This window comes from Myodes glareolus, chromosome 1, assembly GCF_982192425.1.
Source record: "Myodes glareolus chromosome 1, mMyoGla1.1, whole genome shotgun sequence".
NCBI classification, from domain to species: Eukaryota; Metazoa; Chordata; class Mammalia; order Rodentia; family Cricetidae; genus Myodes; species Myodes glareolus.
The window spans coordinates 126,708,049-126,723,544 of record NC_142026.1 but is presented as its reverse complement, the minus strand read 5'-3'; the positions used below and the strand labels follow the sequence as shown (position 1 = coordinate 126,723,544).

The 15,496-nt window shown below is 43.6% G+C and overlaps 2 protein-coding genes and 1 long non-coding RNA gene across 3 annotated transcripts in view; 1 reads left to right on the top strand and 2 right to left on the bottom strand.

Annotated features, from left to right (window-relative positions):
* The window catches only part of LOC125394439 (retinoic acid early-inducible protein 1-alpha-like), a 17,997-nt gene extending 3,687 nt beyond the window's left edge, over positions 1 to 14,310 (top strand). The window contains exons 3-8 of the mRNA XM_087911887.1: positions 5,879 to 6,005; positions 10,175 to 10,435; positions 10,701 to 10,967; positions 11,524 to 11,688; positions 12,278 to 12,411; positions 13,045 to 14,310. Coding sequence (XP_087768013.1) covers positions 5,915 to 6,005; positions 10,175 to 10,435; positions 10,701 to 10,967; positions 11,524 to 11,688; positions 12,278 to 12,411; positions 13,045 to 13,167 — 1,041 coding nt within the window. The 5' untranslated portion in view covers positions 5,879 to 5,914 and the 3' untranslated portion in view covers positions 13,168 to 14,310. The remainder of the gene's footprint in view (positions 1 to 5,878; positions 6,006 to 10,174; positions 10,436 to 10,700; positions 10,968 to 11,523; positions 11,689 to 12,277; positions 12,412 to 13,044) is intronic.
* Positions 1 to 15,496, bottom strand: part of LOC148123568 (uncharacterized) — a 126,008-nt gene that overhangs the window by 99,473 nt on the left and 11,039 nt on the right. The window lies entirely within an intron of this gene.
* Positions 1 to 15,496, bottom strand: part of LOC125394440 (uncharacterized) — a 45,029-nt gene that overhangs the window by 27,639 nt on the left and 1,894 nt on the right. The window lies entirely within an intron of this gene.

Genomic DNA, 15,496 nt, shown 5'->3' with positions numbered 1-15,496 from the left:
CTCTCTCTCTCTCTCTGTGTGTGTGTGTGTGTGTGTGCATGTGTGTGTGTGTGCATCGTATTAAATGTGTGGAGTCAGAAGACAGCTTTGGGGTTCTTTCTTTTTAAAGACTTATTTATTTATTTATTTATTATGTATATAGTGTTCTGTCTGTCTGTATGCTTGCTGGCCAGAAGAGGGCAACAGATCTCATTACAGATGGCTGTGAGCCACCATTAGTTGCTGGAAATTGAACTCAGGACCTCTGGAAGAACAGTCAGTGCTCTTAAACCTCTGAGCCATCTCTCCAGCCCTCTTCTTTCCCATCTTTATATGGGTTCTGGGCATTGAACTCAGGTTGTCAGGCCTGAATGACAGATGCCTTTACCCACTGAGCCGTCTCACTGGCCCAAGCCTCTTTTTACAGCAGAGTTAGTTATCTTTTGCAGGTCAGGTGTGGATTACAAGTGAAACTGAATAGTGGCCAGAATAAAAGTGACTGTAAACAGTGGTTTATTGTCATTTTCCGCTGTGCACTGACTTAATTAGTGCAGTTAGTAGAATTCATAGATCTAGTCCTCGGGCATATGTGGGTGATCCAGCAGAGACAGTGGACAGGAAGAGTCACCAGGCTGTGCAAACACAAGCACGGTTCCAGGGAGAGGAGACCCCAGCTTGCTGGAGTGGTCAGTGCAGTACCTGTGTGCTGAGCTGAAGACAATGCTTATTAGTCTTCATCTGAGCAGCCACTGTGGCTGTGGATAGAAGCTACAATGGGAATGAGAAAGCTGAACTCTGTGACCCAATAAATCTCTTGTATGAGTTACTAGGCCTCCTTCAGCCTGGATTTCCCCCTCTGGAAAATGGGAATGTCAACATTGGCCTTCCTTCCTTCTTTCCTTCCTTCCTTCCTTTCTTTCTTTTTTCTTTCCTTTCCTTTTTTTTGTAAAGGAAGGATTTTGAGCCTGTAAAGAGGTATTCAAGTGTATGGTGGTCATTTGACCCTGTCACTGTAGCAGGCTTTGTAGCTCTGCTTAGTGCAGAGCCTGGTGATTCAGTTACCATCTTCATAGTTCATATAGCATATGTACCTGTCAGAATTTTCTAGCCATGTCTTTCTTTTACTTCACTTTCCTTTCTTTCTTTCCTTTTCTTTTTTTCTTTTTTTGTTTTTTGTTTTGTTTTGTTTTTGGAGACAGCATCTTGGATTTGTAGCTCTGACGCTCACTATGTAGACCAGACTGACCTGGAACTCATAGAAATCCTCCCACATTTTCCTCAGGAGTGTTAGGATCTAAGTCATGTACCATCATGGCTGCAGTTGTCTGTCTGTCTTTCCTTTTTTATTTAATTTTTTATTAGGTTCATTTGTTTACGCCATGAAGTAGTGATGCTCTCCTTTCAATGCAGCACTCAGGAGACAGAGACAGGTGCATATGAGTTAGAGGCCAGGCTGGTCTACAGAGCTAGTTCCAGGACAGCTAGGACTACACAGATTAGCCCTATCTCAAAAAAAATCTAATCAACCAAAACAAACAAACAAAACAGAATTTATCTATCTATCTATCCATCTTTCCATCATCTATCTATCTTTCTATCATCTATCTATCTATCTATCTATCTATCTATCATCTATCTATCTATCATCTATTTATCTATCATCTATTTATCTATCTATCTATCTATTACTTTATATGTATGTGTGCTTTGCATGCATGTAAGTATGTCTGTGTACCATGTTTGTGCTTGATGAACTGCTAAGACAGAAGAAGCTGTTGGATTCTCTAGGACCGAAAGTTGGTGCTGGGAGTCCAACTCAGGTCCTCTGCATTGCAACAAGTGCTCTTAACTGCTGAGCCAATTCTCCAGCTCGTGTCTTTTATTTCTCGTGAAAAAATATGTTGGTTGTTGAACAAAAGAGCAGCACTCTGTCATGCTACTGGTTACAAAGCCTGAACTTTTCCCCAAATGAATAGGAGGGCTAAAGAAAAGACATGATTAAAAATAACGCCTGCTACTGGGAACAGTAGGGTGAGAGAAGTGTGGATCAGTATGAGGGGAGTCTGTTTACTATCATTAACATTTTGGTTGTATCCCCAGAGTCTGTCTGGAAAGGAGGGTAAGAGAATAGGCTACTGGGGAGGTAGTAATGGCAGTCACTGGGGAGGGCAGGGATTGATTCTTGAGAATGACTGTTTTAAAGGAAAATCTCAAAAAAAAAAACAAACAAAAACCTCCCCCATCTGTTTTTTCAGACATCCTTAACACTGTCTTGCTCATTATCGATAATTCTCTAAAATCTAGATAGAAAGAGAGAGAGAAATGCGATGTTATTATTTTCATCCTAATGATGCTGAACCTGACAAAGCAAATCCTGACATGCTCTGGTTTTATTAGTTTTATTTCATCTCCTTTTTATAGATTATCCAATCAATATCCTGAGGGTCTAAAGACTCAGCAGTGAAGGAGAGAATATGTTCTTGTTCATTTATCTAATCCTGGAGTGACTCAAAGGAGGTAGTTCTTCAGTAAACACTATGTTTTTGTTGTTATTTTAATGTTATGCCTTTGGCGTTTGCCTTCATGCATGCCTGTGCACCATGTGTGCCTAGGGAGGTCAAAAAACATCTTGGAATCTCCTGAACTGGAGTTATGATCTGGGTCCTCCGGAAGAGCAGCCAATACTCTTCACTACTGAACCATTTCTCCAGCCCATGGTGTTTTATCTTTAGGCTTCTGGGAACTGAGGTGACAGGAGATGGTCCTGGAGTTGTGTTCCCCTCCTCTCTCCTTTGATGTACAGTGCATCCTTCACTCAAGTGATAAGTGAGTTGATGCTGAGGTGGTAGTTTAGGAGACGATTGATCTGAGTCGTTCTTTGTGATAAGGTATAGTTATGTCTATGATCTGGAGGAGAAGAATAGCTATGTCAGGGAGACCTCTCTCCCTTGTAGGATAGCTATGATCCTACAGGTGACTCACTAGGTCACTGTTACCATTTGTTTCAGGGATCTTCTCTCAGTTCTGGACCAGTCTACCTCACATCGTAGTAGATGGGGGACCCAGCTCTTGATAGACTCCTGAGGCTGCATTGTCACCAGAGGGCCCCTCTCTCCCAGGGCCAAAGACCATGCAGCTGCCACTTTGAAATTCTGGGACTGCCTCTGCTGTCACTGTGCAGACTTGCTTTCAAACTCTGGGATGTCTATTGTGATTCTTCAATTAGTTACCACCAATAACTCCAAATACCATCTACCATACATGACTCAATGTCACAGATTGTCCTCAGTCATGACATAGAGAACATCTATTTGGCTACACTCATCATTCATATATTGTCCATGGGAGATTTAAGTTACAAGAGCAGAGCTGAGCCTACAAACACTTTAGCCATTGACAGTAGAATCTAGGGGCCATATGTCTGTCTAAATGGAACAGTGACCCAGGGAGAAGAGCTGCACCTGCTGTGGGGTGAGGAGTCCTCCTTATCTGACTCTTTTCTCTCCACCTAAAAAGGACTCTGGTATCTCTGAGAAGTAGTTCTGCTGTGGACACTGGGCCCAGGAGCCCATCTTTTTCCTGGCTGGCAGGTCTCATATAGTTAATTATCAATTTCTGGCAACATATAACTCACTGACTGATGTGGGATTCCCCTCTTTATGCTATGAGTATGTTTTATGGTAATACACAAATTAATAAATTGAGTTAATTTGAGATGTAAGGGATAACTAAAAATATGCTTAAGCTATTGCCCCAAATGTGTTGTAATTAATAGAGTTTCTGTGTGGTTATTTTCTATGTGGGCAGCCAGGAAACAACCAAGCAGGGTTCAACAACACCTGATCATCTATTTGCCTGTAGAATCTGTATGTTCTTTCACTTTGGGAGCACACACCCCACCCTGATGTCAGAGCCTGGGTTACAAACACATCACAAATCATCATCCCTCCATGATGCTGTCCCCTGATCACTCCTTTGGTCTACCACATCAGGACATTTCTGTCCATGGTTACCGACATCCCATTTCAGGAACACCATTTGCAATCCCCAACCCTTGCCTTGTATAGTTTTCATCCCTGGGCTTCTGGAGAGGCCCATGTCCTTCTCCCTGGTGTTTGTGCCCATTTTTCTCTGCAGTTCCAGGAAATGAGGACACTCCTGGGTCAGAGATGCTAGGTAAGGGAGAAGGGCAATGCCCTTCACTTTCTCTAGGATAAAATTTCCTCAACCACCTGGAGAAAGTAAATTTCAGGGAGTCAAAAGTCTTTGTCTCTTCCTGCTAGGCAGTTTTCAACACACATGACCACTCTGCCCCTCCTGGATATGTCTCAATTCTGGACATCTTATCTGACTGTGATTTGTTCACATAATAACCTGGTGGGAAAGAGCTCACCTCATGCTGTCTGCATGAGGCCTAGTGGGTCTTCTGATAGCCCTGGACCACAGGCTGCCTATTCCCAGGGCCAAGTAGCATGTGAGGAGTCACAAAGACATGGAGTGTCTTTTCCCTGCTGCAGGTGAATCTGGCTGGCTGCAGCTCAAGCAAGGTGATTCTCCAGTTAGACACTGCCAACACTGCCAAGAGCTCTTTCCAGGCACCATTTCCTAGAACTGACACCTTGGGCTGACAGATTGTCTTTGGTACAGTGAAGAGGCAGAGAACTCAGTACTGCTCAGTACAGGAGGCTGGGTGCCTCTGCAGTGGCAATCTGACAGTGAAAGCTTGCAGCTACTGACATAGATCCATGATTTTGTCACTAAAGATTACCTGTAGTGGTAGCAGTAATAGAGACACTTCCTCTTTGTGGTGACCTGGGCTGGGTAACCCCACTGATGGAGGGTCTTGCTGTGATTCACTGTTCCCTCTGGAACACCCCCCCACACACACACACACAGACACAGAGCATCTCAACCATTCTCCAAATCTGCTAAGCCAGTCAGGCTGACAATGGAGTTCACCGTCACTACCCCTTACATTTCTGTCCTCTGTGTTTTAACTTACAGTGCCTTCTATAGAGTAAACACAGCATGGAGGCAACACTGACATGAAAAACACACCTTGCACTACAGATACCACTACAGCCTCGCCCACCCCTGCCCTACTGTACCCTTATCTCCGAGGATCTCCCATTCCCTTTTAATATATTCATGATCTGCTGTCCTTCTTCATCTCAATTTTAAGATGAGACTGCTTGTTCATTTCCCAGATGCCCAGACATGAATAATTACAAAAAACTATATCAGTTGCACCACTGTTTGGCCAATGACTTAGGGGTATTCCTTGCATGTCAAATTAACCGACTTCTATTAATCTCTTTATTGTCACAAGCCTGTGTCTTACCAATAATGTTATGGAGTTCTTCTTCAGCAGCTACATGGTGTCCACTTGACTCCGCCTACTCTCTTTCTATATCTGTTTACATTTCTTGCCTGGTCTGTATTCTGCCCTGCCTAAGGCAGGGCGGGTAAAGCCTTGATAAATTCCAGTGCCTTCTGCAGAGACCTAGTAGAAGGCACCGACTTTGTTATGTCTCTGTTTTTCCTGATTCTGTTGCCAAATTTTCCTGAGGGCTCAGCTGCAGGTAAGTGAAATGAATGACCAAAGTGTGTGGAGTCCTGAACAACAGTGTCCTCACCTCTCAGGTCATGGTCACAATCTCCGTGTGCCCAAGCACAATGGGGACATCAGTCCACTGGGAGGGAGGAGCAGAGCCACAGGCCCTGGAGGGACCCCGTAAGAGATGTGGGAAAAGATGGAACTAGGAACCTGCATAGCTTTGGCATGGGTAGGCTTGAATTCATAGCCCAGGTGCTCAGAATTTTTGCAAACATTCAGGAATGAATCTCTGCCTGGGCTCCTCTGCAAACCAAACTGAAGGTTGCACAATTCTCTCCATAGCTCCCCCTGTTGGCGGCCCGGCCTCAGGAAGAAATCATGGCAAAGGCTCTGACCTCAGTGCACAGTAACTCCCAGTATCTGTGCCTTTTGGTTCTACTGATCTGTCTGGGGACCACTCTGCTGGCTGGTGAGTTCCCAGAGTGTCAAAGAGAGGATTACTGGGGGATGGGAACAGACCTGGTCCTAGTCTTGAAGTACTCCTAGGCTAGCTCTGAACTCTTGTGTCCTTCCCCTCTTCGTCACCACAGTGAGGAGATCCCTGGCTCTAACCGGCCCTATCCCATCCAGTCTTTAGTGGATTAAAGAAGTTAGGGGAAAAGTTGTATGTGGAGGATAGAGCAGAGACTACATGAATGAAGAGTTTGGTGGCAGAAGGAAATATCTGGCAATGCCCTTTGTACCACTGGGGTCTGCAGGATGCATAAAACCCAGTCATCTGCAGATGTGATGTGCACAGTGCAGATTCCTTCAGGATTCTCGCTCAGACAGCTCCCCTACACCTTAGGCTGCTGTACTCTGAAGACTACCTTCCCGGGGACTCCTCAGGAGCCCTTCACCATTCTGAGACTCTGTGTCCTTGAACTTTCTTTCCCACCTTGAAAGGCAATTCCCCACAGGTTCACAACAGGTGCAGCCAGGGACAAAGCAGCCATAACCACACACATTTTTATAGTTATTTTTTGTTTTGTTTTTCTTTCCTTCTTTTTCTTGTTGCTGTTTTGCTTAAAGGCAGGATTTCACACCATAGCCCACACTACAGAATTTGCAACAATCCCTTCTCTAACCCGGTCTACCAAATGCTGGGATTAAAGTTTTGTGCCACCAGGCTCAGCTTCAATTCCCAAGTGATACTTAAACCTCCCCAGCCTGCTCAGCTCCCTTTCCTGCCCATCTAGCCTTCTCTTTTAGCCCCTTTTCCACCAGGTAGCAATTTGTTCTCGTGCCTGAAAATACTAAGCTGAGCAGCTAAGCAGAGACTGGAACACCTTGTCTACTATGGAGGACCCTGGCAATGGCCCTATGTAAGGACCTACAGTAGCTTCTTCCCTTGCTCCCAGACCCATGCTGTCTACCACTTTGCAAGATGACTTCAGACAATGGCGTTCATTAGGCTGGAGTTAGTTCATTTTTTTTTTTTTTTTGTAAATGAAAGCCAGTATTATTTTCAACCTGGCAAGCCTCATGATATCTCTCTGTACCAAAGATTCAGTTCCACATTTGGTATGAGCCTCAGAATGCAACAACCTGATAACTGAATCATATTTGTCCTCTAACCCAGATTAGGGTATATCCAGTCTTGGTGTCCATCCCCACAGTGTCTTCAAATGTGAAAAAGTGCAATAAAAAGAAATCCCATACTAGCTTAGAACTGAGTATAATAAAAGTATAATAATAATACACACACACACACACACACACACACACACACACACACACACATACATACAGATTACAGTCCTCTGCATGAACAGGGAAACAGGAACCGAATCCAGCACCCAGAAGAGAGAGCAAGCATACACTTTACATTGGCATTTATAGTATAAGAGGCCACACCAATGTGGGCTGGTAACTTAAAGGCTACTGGCTGAAGGAGTTCCTACAGCACAAAAGTATTACCGAAGCTGCATGTTTCTCAGGGAGCAGTAGGTTCTATGCTGCCTATGACTACTGGGTTGGCTAGAAATGACAGGAAGAGGAGCCGGGCAGTGGTGGCACATGCCTTTAATCCCAGAACTCGGGAGACAGAGGCAAGATCTCTATGAGTCTGAGGTCATCATGGTCTACAAGAGCTAGTTTTAGGACATGTTTCAAAGCTACAGAGAACCCTTGTATCCAAAAGAAAAAAAAACCCATGAGGAGACTCAAAAATATGAGCCTAATTCCACATTGACACTTGGTCAGAAAGTTGGAACTTACCTCTATTTTTTCAAGGTTATTGTTTTTCTACCTCAAACAAAGAACCCACCTAGATTTAGAACAGAGAGTTCTGTTCTCTCAAAGTTATTGTCAACAGGTGTGGCTAATAGCCAGACCTTGCATTTCAGGACTAGAGAAGTAGATTTGTGTCTACCTCAAACAAAAGTCTAAGGATACAATTAAGGTTCCAGTTCCTTTAAGGGGATAGCATTGGATTCCACCCAGGGAGTGGTTCGCCTACAGAGACGAAGGAATCACAGAGACATAGGACAGCATCAGGAGAGTCATTCGATCTCTTGCATACAGAGCTCTGAGTTCTGAGTTCACCTGTGGTTATTGTTCATACACTTTTATACCCCTGGGCCAGCCCCTTCACACCCCAGTTCATCTGTTTTGTCTTTGATTATTAAAATGCAGCCACATATGGGTTGGCTGACCATGTGTATCTATCTGTATTTAGGATTTTTGTATTCTATTGGCCATGCTCCATCCCCTGCCTTAAGCAGTTAGGACACAGGCTGTATCTTCCTTACTCAACAGTGACCCACTGACCTTGATGTTACTGCCTCCTGACCACTCTACTAGGTGAGCTTTTCTGTACCATATTTGCTGAGATTCAGGAACACAGTTCCCTAACCCCAGCCTTGAGCCATCACCATCCCTGAGCTTCCAGCCATGCTGGTGCTCTTCTTCCTGGTCCTTCTCACTGTGCTTCTCATCAGGGATGCTCCAGCATCCACAGACAGCATGGACTCTGCACTCTTCCCCTGGAAATGGTTTTTGTTCCATCCACTCTGGCACATGCACTTCTCTGAGATTCTTGATCCCCATTCCTCTACTGCCACATTTAACCAGCCTAGAGTTTTTTGTACTTTAGTGTGGGCATGATAATCCACTGACCAGGTCCAGGAAGCCATCCTATAAGCAGTATGGCTAGGGGATCTAAAATGTGTTGTTATGACTTCATTCTGTAACTGTGAGAAAACATTCTGACCTCAAGCAACTTTATTATTGCTAATATTAATAATAATAATAATAATGGATGCATACTTGGAAAACAGGGATGCTTTCTTTAAATCATCATACTTCACTGTTCCTCCTTCAGCAAAAACAGTTCCCTTTCATCAGTCTTCTAACTGGATTTTGCTCAGAAATCTCCGATGCGTATTCTATCTGATCTGTCTAAAGTGCCCAGTCTGTGACCCTTAGCTCAAAACAACGAAGCTAGTTCTCTACTCTGAGGGTTCATGTTCATGTGCAACAAATCCCTCAGTGAGGCGTACTGAGTGAAAAAGAATCTCAACCATTAAAGAAGAAATTCAAACTTTAAGAGTGGGAGGAAGGGGAATGTAGAGACAGGGGAAACCATAGAGATGGAAGAAACAGGTGGTAGAAGAGGCAGTGAGGTGAAGGAAGAGGAAGCTGATTGAAGTAGAGAGAAAAGAATGTCACCTAACCTGCATCAAACACCCCCATAGCAGAAGTTTTGAGGAGGGAGGAGGGAAAGAGGGATTTTTTAAAACATCTCTTTCATTTTTTAGTGTAATTATATAGCATACATTTTTTAAAAAGATCCTTTAAATTACAGTTTTTGTTTTTTTTTTTTTTTTTTTAGATTTCAGTGCTCACACACACACAGGACAGTACACATGTTCATCCTCACTAGGTCTTGCCTACTTGTTATGCAGTCTGCTGAACAGAACAGCACTAGGGTGTGGTGTCTTCTGCTGATGCTAGGGAAAGTCTGGGAGACCAGGGGCCATAAGTGTGCTGGGGAACAACTGCCTGAGGAAGAGGAGGGAGATCGGGGCTTAGAGCAGGTCACAGGCTGAGATCTCTTCTTGAGACTGACTTAGGGATGTGTTTAACATGAGATAATTTGAGATATGATGTTCAACATTGTTGTGTGAAGGGGCCCAGTGGGAACACGGTGAGTACTGTGCTCACAGGTGACAGCTCCCCTCCCATGACAAGTTGCAGCATAGTCCAGGAGTTCTTTCCTGAACTTCAGGCTTCATGTTGAATTACCACATGTCCTAAGATGCCTGCTTTCCCTCTGAGTTCAGTAGATTTTCAGTCCCAGAAACAGTTACCATCTGACAGACTTTATTCCTCAACACTTGATAAAAGCTATTCAAAGTTCTTGTGAAATAAATCCCTCTGGACACCGTGTGCATCTGGGGATCCCACCACCCCAAGAAGGTCAAAGGTTGCATGGAAATAAGGATTCAGAAGTCAAAGAACATCTGTAAGAGAGGCTTCTCTTCCTGACCTTTTGCCCTTCAGAGGGATTCTAGGTATCATCTAGTTTCACAGAATCATGAGTCCTGTGATTTTCTGCTCCCCCGCTTGGACCTCACCTGCTTGTTTCTCTCACAGATATACACTCTCTTAGTTGTGATGTCATTGTCAAGTCTCATACCACACCTGGGCAGTCCTGGTGTGAAGGGCAGTGCTCAGTGGATGGAGAGCCTCTCCTGCAGTATGATAATGACAACAGAGCCACACCGTTGGGAGACCTGGGGAAAGCGGTAAATGCTACTCCTGTGTGGACAGATTTTGTGCAAAAGCTGGAGTACTTGGGGCAAGAGCTCAGGAAGATGTTGGCTCACACCAAACTAGGATCAACCAAGATCAGTGGTAAGTGTGGGATCAAATACAGAGACAAAGACAGTTGGCAAGAGAGAGAAAGGGTAGAGAACATGTGGGAATGAATTGGTGGTTGTATTTGTGTGAGGGATCTGAGTGCTTGTCCAGCGTTGGAAGCATGTGGTGCCCAGTGAGTAACAAAGAGCAAGCCATGTGGAAATGATCCTGGCTCATAAGCCAGTGGGAAAGTCCTGACCTTTGGAGAAGTGATGGATCTATGACAGTGAAGCATGATGGTGTTGTGTGTGGTTTGCAGGTCAGCCCACTTTACAGGCCACCATGCTTTCTCTGTATGAACATGAACAAATTGTTGTTGCCTCCTGGAGATTTAACATCAGTGGAAAGTACTCCTTCATCTTCAACACAATGAATATGAATTGGACACTGACTGATCCTGAAGCTGGTGGTATCATGAATACATGGAAGGAAGATGAACAATTAATAAAAGATCTCACGACAATCTCCACAGCAGACTGCAGGCACTGGCTCAAGGAACTCTTCAAGCACCAGAAGGAAAAGCCAAGTATGTATTACCTAGATCATCAGGGGCCAACTCGATCACATTTGATAGACTGTGTGGGTCATTTCCTGGTGGTCTTCCACTCTAAGATCCACTGATTCCCATAGGATTTCTCTATCTCTCCTCACCTCCCAAAGTTTCTCATTCCCTACGAATCAATGGTTCAGACACTGCCTGGCCTGCTAATGGGCCCCAAGTCTGCATGCATCACTGTAAACCTCCAGCTGTATCTGCCTCACTTATAGCTGCCCTTGCACCAGCTCCACATCACTTTGAGAGGCTTCACTATCTTTCTCTGGCAAAATTAAACAACACTAATTGAGCCACCATCCAGAAAGTTCTAACAAAAGTAAGTATGTAACATTGCTTGATGGTTCCACAGGCATTTTTTCCCCTTTGGTAATGACATAAACTCTGTAAGAACATCATCCACACAGCTCCACTCCTCTCTCTAATCAGGAATTATTACAGGTGAATAATTGTTTCTGCCTGGGGAGAAAAAGTGGTGATACAGGAGTGGTTTTAGCTTTATCTAGAATATTCTTGTTTTTTTTTAAAGGACCAACATCAAGGACCCCAGATATCACCCAGCTTCCCTCTACCAGTCAGTTCTTCAGTAAGGGAGAATCTACAGTCACAGTAGTACTCATTCCCATCCTCATCCTGTCTGTCATTTTTTGCATTTGCATTTACACGTGTGTGAAGAGGAATTCTTTCCAAGGAGGTAAGGAGCAGGTTGGGGTCTCACTCTGGTTCTTGGCAGGGTTAGTCTGCTGAGGACATGGAACAGGTGCCCCACTGGGTATCAGGGATGTGAATTCCAGACTTCATGCTCCCATAGCAAGGTCCTTACCATTGAGCCATCCGCACAGCCCAACACTGACCTTTTGACAGTCTGGTTACAAGTTCAATCTACTGTCTTCTGCTCAGACAATGAGAACTGAGCGTAAAAACTTCTGAACACATCACTTGCTTGCACTCCTGTCATGGCCCTTAGAGCAACCCTTACCATGTACTCATCTCAATCACAACTGCAAAGGTGTTTTCACTCAGTCAGCTAGGACTGCCTGTCTACTCTTTCTGCCTCGCTTCCCTCTGTTTCATATGCAACTGAGAGGCTGCTGACCCCAGAAATGGATCTGTCTGAGAAGGGCTTGTGTGGTCTGTTCTCAAAACTCCTTCATTTGTCAGGGATCATGGACATTGAGATACAAGTTAAGCAGTGACTTGCAGACTTCTCTGTTGGTGTATAGGGCTTATTGCTTTCAGACTCATAATCTGGAGCGTTGGATCTCACTGCAAAACCTTTCCAGACAGAAACCTTCAGCTGCCCATGAACTGTCCCATCAACTCTTACAAGCCACAGAGGAAAGAGAGATTAATGGAGTCAAATGGAGAGTTACCCAACCAGGCCACCCAAATGTTGTCTCAGGATCATAAGCCTAAGGTATGAAGGTAAAAGCATTCACTAAACCAGACATCTATATCCCCACATCCAAGAGTCAGGAAACCACTTACAATAGGGGGAAGAAAGGATGTAAGAGAACCCTGTGTTCCACCCATGACACGTCTGCTGCACTGCTGATCTCTCAGCAGCTCTGAGTACTTACATGATCCCTGCACAAGAGCAGGCCTGTCAGCCTTCCCTTCATGGAGAGAGAGGGTTATAAGACTCCAGAGCCCCCTGAGAATCTTATCTGTAGTTAATGATGCTGGAGCAGAAAAGACATTTTGTTCAGTGGTGTGACCCCTTGTAAGAAACCCATGTTGCTATCAATAACTCCTCACTCTTGCATCTATAAATAACCCCACATGAAATCATGGCGCCAAAATTTTTTTTAAAGAGTGGAGGGAGAGTAATTGGGATGAGAAAGCAGCTGGAGACTGGGAATGGGACATGAGAAGGAATAGAAGGGTTGACATGACCAAAATACCTTATACACATATATGAAAACAGTTTCTATTTGTCTCAATGTGCTAGGACACTGTTTAACACTGATTAGTTTTTACTTTTAATGTGTGTGAGTATTTTCCTGTGTGTATGTCTGTATGTAACATGTATACCTGCTGGTGCTTACAGAAGCCAGAAGAGGGCTCTGGATCCCCTGGAACTGCAGTTACAGGTGGCTGTGAGAACTGGAAACTGAACTCGGGTCCTCTCCAAGAACAACAAGAACTCTTAACTACTGAGCCTTCTCTCTAACACTCTGATAAATTTCTTAAAAAGTATATAAATGTTTGAATATTATTAAGAAGAGGGAAGGTGTTACATCAAACTTCACAATACAGTTAAATGTCTCAGAATATAAAACCTGCCTATTCCCTTTGATGTAGAATCCTAAAATGATATAACTCTATAAACACATTGTTTTGTGGGTAGTAAAATATAATTGGAGCCAAACAGAAAAGAGAGTAAGAATAATGTGAGTATGCATATATATTTATTATGTATGATTATGGATTTTGCATTAGTGAAGAAAGAATTGATTATTAATACAATTAGAAAACCTGGTTATTTGGGGGCAAAGTAGATCATTGAAGGTTTAAAAGGATAAAACAAAATGTAGTTAGATTTTATATGATATTTGTATAAGAAGATTTGTAAACTGTAATGATGTTTGATTTTATATGTTAAATGAATTTTAAAAGTATTGTTAAAATAAAAGGTCAAGGGGGCTGGAGAGATGACTCAGAGTTTAAGAGCATTGCCTGCTCTTCCAAACGTCCTGAGTTCAATTCCCAGCAACCACATGGTGGCTCACAACCATCTCTAATGAGGTCTGGTGCCCTCTTCTGGCCTTCAGGCATACATGCAGACTGAATATTGTATACATAATAAATAAATATTTTAAAAAAATAAAAGGCCAAGGTTCTCTTAAAAAATTAAAAAAATTTACAAACCAAACCACATTGTTTTAATGATTGCGCACTCTAATGGCCAGTTAAGTCATCAATTGTAGCAATGTCCTATTGAAGCTTGGTGAGAGGGACTCACAGGTCCTTCTAACAAAGACGCCAGGTAATACAGCAATAATGAATAAAACTGGCAAATGTAAAGTATGTGTTGGACAGCATTATGTCAACTTGACATAGCTAAAGTCATCTGAGAAGGGGGAACCTCAATTTAAAAACAGTTCCATCAAATCAGGCTGTAGGCAAGCCTGTGGGGCTTTTTCTTAATTACTGATCAATTGCAGATGGCCCAGCCCATGGTCATAGTCGTTTTCTATAAGAAAGTAAGCTGAGAAAGCCATGAGGAACAATCCAGTAAGCAGCACCCAGCCATGACCTCTGCGTCAGCTCCTGCCTCCAGATTCCTGCCCTGTTTGCTTCCTGTCCTGACTTCCTTCAACTGATGAACGCCAATTTGAAAATGGAAGCTAAATAAACCCTTTCCTCCCCAAGTTCCTTTGGTCATGATGTTTCTTCACAACAATAGTAACCCTAAAGAAGACAAGTTGGTAGCAAGACATGGACAAGGGTTTTGGGGAGGATTGGAGAAGGACTTTGGATGTATGGGCTGGAAAAAAGTCATCAAGTGTTGAGAGCTCACTGAGCCGTTCTTCAGGAACTGAGGAGAGAAAGTGTTGAGAGAATGCAGACATTGGAGGCCTGGATGGGAAGTCTGGGAAAACAGGTTGTTATGAAAACCACAGGATATAGACATATATCTATCAATTTATTAAGGAGTGCTATGGGGAAAACAGACTCATAGGTTCATGGTGCGGGAGAATTGTCTATATTCTGTCAATCATGTTTTAAATAAACACTGATTGGCCAGGCAAGAAGTGTAGACAGGAAAACCAGACAGGAAATAGAAATGATGCAGTGAGAACAGGAGAATTCTGGGAAGGAGGAAGTTGATTCCTCCCACTCCTGCCCGGATCACCGAAGCAGCAGGATATGATCTGACCCACTGCAAAAGGTACTGAGCCACATGACTAACATAGATCAGAGCAATGGGTTAATATAAGCTACAAGAGCTAATATGTAGGTTGACCTAATGGGCCAACCATCTTTATAACTTATAGAGATCTCTGTGTGATTTTCTTTGGGGCTTGTCTGGGCAGGACAGAAAACACAAACAAGCAGGCCGTGATCATGTTACAGGTTCAGGACAAGGTACATACAGTTGCAAAATCCTTCTGTTCTACCCAAGGGAGCTGGGAACCAGCCACACACTGCTTCAAGCTGCCTGACCCGGTCTTCACAACCATTGAGAGCATGTGTCCTTGTCTCTCTCTTTTTAAGAAGTCAGGCCCTAAAGCCCTATCCCAGGTACCCCTAAAGTTATTGGTGGAGTGAATACAAACAGCAGCCAACTTTACTGGACAATTTGAATTAAGAGTCAATGGTTCTGGGTAGCTGCAGTCAAAAAAATCTGCTATGATTCACAAGGTACCAGAACCACTAAGGTGAGTCCTTTGCTCTGCTGGGATACTCAGTGCTGATCAGCTGGAGTTGAGAAATTATCAGTGATTACAAAGATACCAGCATCTTAGAGGTGAGGTCTTCTGGAAAGTTGTTTCTGA